This window comes from Notothenia coriiceps, unplaced genomic scaffold (genome assembly GCF_000735185.1).
Source record: "Notothenia coriiceps isolate Sejong01 unplaced genomic scaffold, NC01 NC01_scaffold00018932, whole genome shotgun sequence".
NCBI classification, from domain to species: Eukaryota; Metazoa; Chordata; class Actinopteri; order Perciformes; family Nototheniidae; genus Notothenia; species Notothenia coriiceps.
Window position 1 is genome coordinate 1 of NW_011351633.1, and position 4766 is coordinate 4766.

Genomic DNA, 4766 nt, shown 5'->3' on the forward strand with positions numbered 1-4766 from the left:
CATTACTGGTGTCATTTCCTGGTTGCTAACAAACGCCATTGTAAAACATAATCACTGATGTTCAGCTGTAACGGTGGTGGACTCATCAGAACAGAGTGGGCGAGCCGACCAATCAGAGCACAGTGGGGGTGGGGCAGGAGCTCAAACAAGCCGTGTAGGACAGAGAGTGAATACTCAGACTATACAGAGATGCTGTATGAGAAACCAATGTGAGTTTGGGAACATTGAACAATGTGAATCTATTCTAGTAGACCTCAACAATGGAACTATGGTCAGTAGAAATGGCCATGACATGGGACCTTTAATAAAATAGTGCAGGTGAAAGAAACAGAATCTAAGATTAAATATTGTACAGTGAAATACAGTTAAATACCGTTTGATCCAGTGATAACTAGGGTTGGGTATCGTTTGAATTTCCACGATTCTGATTCCGATTCTACTTTTGGATTCCGGTTCTTAATGGTTCTCAATTCCGATTCTTTGAGGGGCAGGGTAAAAAAATTATACATGCTTCTTCCAACAAAAAAATTACATTTATTGGAGAAACTTTTACACAGTTTAGTTTACAGTAATATATTTTATTTATGCATATTTTTTTATCTCTCCAGTTTAAAACGATATGTCTGGTTTACTGTCCTATAGTATATATTGGAATGATTTAAAACCTGTTTATCCCAATAATTATAAAGGAGTGCCTTGGAAATATGTGTTTACATAAATTGTGACCAATCTGTTTGAGGGTTTAGATAGTTAACTTTAGTCTAAGTTCAGAGTCCTTTTCCTCACTGAGCTGTAGTTATCAGCCTCTCAGTCTGACTGGAGAGGACTCTCCTCCACATCATTGTAGAAATATTTTCTTCTTATATCCGTTAGAGCAGCTAGCACCAGATGCTAATAACAACAGTGCTGTTACCGGTGCACCCTCCCTCTCTCCCTCGCTCACTCGCACTTTGGCTGTGAGCTGCGGGCGCCAGATAAGCCAACATCCCCCACTTTCATCACTTACAGCCCCCATCGTACAGGGCAAATGAAACGTGTAACCGGGGTGAAAAGGGTGTTACATTTACTTAATTATGAATGTTGTTACATCAAGGCTGAAAATTAGGATGAGCACCAACGGTCAAAAATGTTTTTTCCCTCCCAGAGCTGTCAGCGCAGCGCCCCCCAGATCTGGCGCCCTAGGCCAACATCTATAACGCCAGTGCGACGCGCCGGCCCTGGTCCCAGGTTACGCTGTAGGAAGTGTAGGTAGTGGTACAACGCTACATTTCCCGCCCGCCGCAGTCATACAGTAGGCTACGGAGAGCGGCGACAACATTTCCTCAGGCATCGAAAAGCGGAACCAAAATTCACATGTCTAAATGATGCCGTTGGAATCTAAATGTTGGAACCGGTTCCGAACCGGATAGTGATAACTATTAAAATAATACATTAAATATACATTAAATTCTAAGGTGCAACCAGATGAATGCTTTGTGTAACAACTGGTGTCATGAGGTTTATGTCTGGAGGCGACAGTTGATGTGAAAGCTAGCAGCTGGTTAGCTTAATGCATTGAGATATTAACGAGTATGTTGTTTCTTAACATTATACTTTTAAAACATTGGCAGTCTTGAAGCCAACAGATCCATGTGATCTCTGAAAACCTTAGCTGAGTTAAGATAGCCGTCAAAGGGAAGGTGAAGAAATCTAACTTTCAGCTTTTTCTAAAACTCCAAATGTTAATCCTCAGAAAAAACACAATTTGTTGTTTTTATACTTCATTTTTTATACTTCAGTTTTTGTCACTGTTAATGATAATAATGTTGTCTTCATCCATCTTGCTTTAGTGTAGGAATTTAAAAACCCGCAGCAGACGAGATGTTTCTGAGAACGTCGGAAAATAATGTAGGGGCTGAGCATGAGAGGAATGTGAGCAGCTATTTCCTGTCTGCTAAATATAGATCTGGCTCTGAACAAAAACAAGGCTTTATCTGCGTTTACTGTGAAAACATCATATTTACTTTATTACCCCGAGCTCGACCAGAATCTCAAAATGTCTGCCTATTGCAGATTAAATGGAAAGAACTGCTCACATTTAAACCGGTTGGAAAAAACATTATCTGCTAAATAAACAGGGAGAGCTTGCACAGGAAGTGGGTTGTTAACATTCAGTAAATAAATAACAATAATATGAAGCTTCAGCACTGATTAAAGATCACATCGTTAAAAAAAGGACATTTTACTTTAATATCTGTGAACAGCAGCTCGTGTTTGATTTGGAGATGTTTTCTTTTAGCCTCCAGCGAACGGCTATACATTTGAAGTTTCCGTAAGACTCAGGAACATTATTATATATTTGACATGTTGTAGATTTTTGCTTTGAAAGTGTCTTTTGTTTTTATTAGTATTGTTTTATGGTATGTGAGCTGAGCTGCGTGATTTATATGTTTGTTTGTTTGTTTGACGAAAGAAAGTCAAGTTCTGAGAAATAAGTACAATTCTTAAATTCTGAGAAAAGTACTTTTGTGTGGAGGTTTTAAATAAATAAAGCTGTATTGTATAACAGAACAAGTTGTTATCTGTGAACAGCAGCTCATGTTTTTAATTGGAGATGTTTCCGTTCAGGATCCAGGGATCGGTTATAGATGAGAAGATTCAGTAAGACTCAGGAACATTATTATATATTTCTAACAGCAGGAATTGTTTCTGTTCAGGATCTCTGGTGGCGAGCTGTTTGAGCGGATCATCGATGAAGACTTTGAGCTGACGGAGAGAGAGGTGATTAAATACATGCTGCAGATCATCGACGGGGTGAACTTCATCCACAAGCAGGGCATCGTACACCTGGACCTGAAGCCAGAGAACATAATGTGTGTGGGGAAGACTGGGAGCAAAATCAAGCTCATCGACTTCGGCCTCGCCAGGCGACTAGGTCAGTTTAATATCTACCAAATGATCTCATTTTGAGAAAAAAGTTAAATTATCAAATTTTGAGAAAAAAGTCAAATTCTGAGAAAAAAGTCAAATTCTGAGGAAAAAAGTCAAATTCTCAGAAAAAAAGTCAAATCCTGAGAAAAAAAAGTCAAATTCTGAGGAAAAAAGTCAAATTCTGAGGAAAAAAGTCAAATTCTCAGAAAAAAAGTCAAATCCTGAGAAAAAAGTCAAATTCTTAGGAAAAAAAGTCAAATTCTGAGAAAAAAGTCAAATTATGTAAAAAAAAATTCAAATTCTGAAAAAAAATTCTAATTCTGAGAAAAAATTCAAATTCTCAGAAAAAAAAGTCTAATTCTCAGAAAAAAGTCAAATTCTGAGAAAAAGTCCACTTTATGATTTTTGAAGTAAAACGCTAACGTTGGGCTATAAAGCTTAACGCTAAGCTACCAGGTTTTTTAACCGTAACATGTTGGTTCTGTTCTCTGACAGAAAACGCCGGGACTCTGAAGGTTCTGTTCGGGACTCCAGAGTTCGTGGCTCCTGAAGTGATCAACTACGAAGCCATCAGTTATCCCACCGACATGTGGAGTATAGGAGTCATCTGTTATATACTGTGAGTCAAGCTAACGTGCTAACGAGCTAACGAGCTAACAAGCTTCTGTGAGTCTGTTTAACCACACAAAGCTTTCCTGTTGTTTTAATTTCACTCAGTTTTCTTTATTTTAAAGTTAGAAGGTAAAGTGTATTTGTATTGATTTTGTTCACTTCAACACTGTTATCTTTAGTATAGCTTTTAGATTAGCTTCTTTAGCTTAGCGTCACTTAGCTCAGTTTCATTTTATTTTATATCACGTTGGGTTATTTTCCCTAATTAATTTAAATAACTGTAACATAACTTATCTTAGCATATCTCATTTGTCAAATTTGATGGTTCAACTCGTTATAACTTTAGCAATTCTACACTTTAGGTTAACTTTTATTTTAATTAATATTCTTCACCTCTTATGAAGTTAAATCATTTTTCTGTAGTTTTGAGGTGAAGTTTTGGTTGTAATGAACGTCTCTGTGTTCGGGTCTCAGGCTGAGCGGTCTGTCTCCCTTTATGGGCGACAATGACAATGAGACTCTGTCCAACGTGACCTCGGCCTCCTGGGACTTTGAGGACGATGCCTTCGACGAAATCTCAGAAGATGCCAAAGACTTTATCACCAACCTGCTGAAGAAAGACATGAAGTAAGAAAACTCACAACGTGTTCGGACAGCAAGTAGAGCAAGGACAGACCGAGACCTCTAAAACTGACTGGGTGTGTGTTTCTGTGTGTGTCAGGAAGCGCCTCACCTGTGCTCATTGCTACGATCACAAATGGCTGAAACAGGACACCAACACTATGACAACCAAGAAACTCTCCAAAGAGAGGATGAAGAAGTATATCCTGAGGAGGAAATGGCAGGTAAACAACAACAACATGAGAACAATAGAGAAAATATACACTATGACGCAGCATATTTACACCATGACGCATCATATTCACATCATGACTCATCATATTCACATCATGACTCATCATATTAACATCATGACTCATCATATTCACATCATGACTCATCATATTTACACCATGACTCATCATATTTACACCATGACTCATCATATTCACATCATGACTCATCATATTTACACCATGACTCATCATATTTACACCATGACTCATCATATTCACATCATGACTCATCATATTAACATCATGACTCATCATATTCACATCATGACTCATCATATTCACATCATGACTCATCATATTTACATCATGACTCATCATATTCACATCATGACTCATCATATTCATCAT

At 38.0% G+C, this 4766-nt stretch overlaps 1 protein-coding gene across 1 annotated transcript; it reads left to right on the plus strand.

Annotated features, from left to right (window-relative positions):
• Positions 1–2593: 2593 nt before the first annotated feature.
• LOC104951318 (myosin light chain kinase, smooth muscle-like) lies at positions 2594–4367 on the plus strand (the record flags this gene model as incomplete). The annotated part of the gene is made up of 5 exons (XM_010777949.1): positions 2594–2640; positions 2697–2914; positions 3406–3529; positions 3997–4149; positions 4244–4367. Coding segments are annotated over exons 1-5 (666 nt in total), but the record flags the coding sequence as incomplete, so codon positions are not given.
• Between the last annotated feature and the right edge of the window lie 399 nt (positions 4368–4766).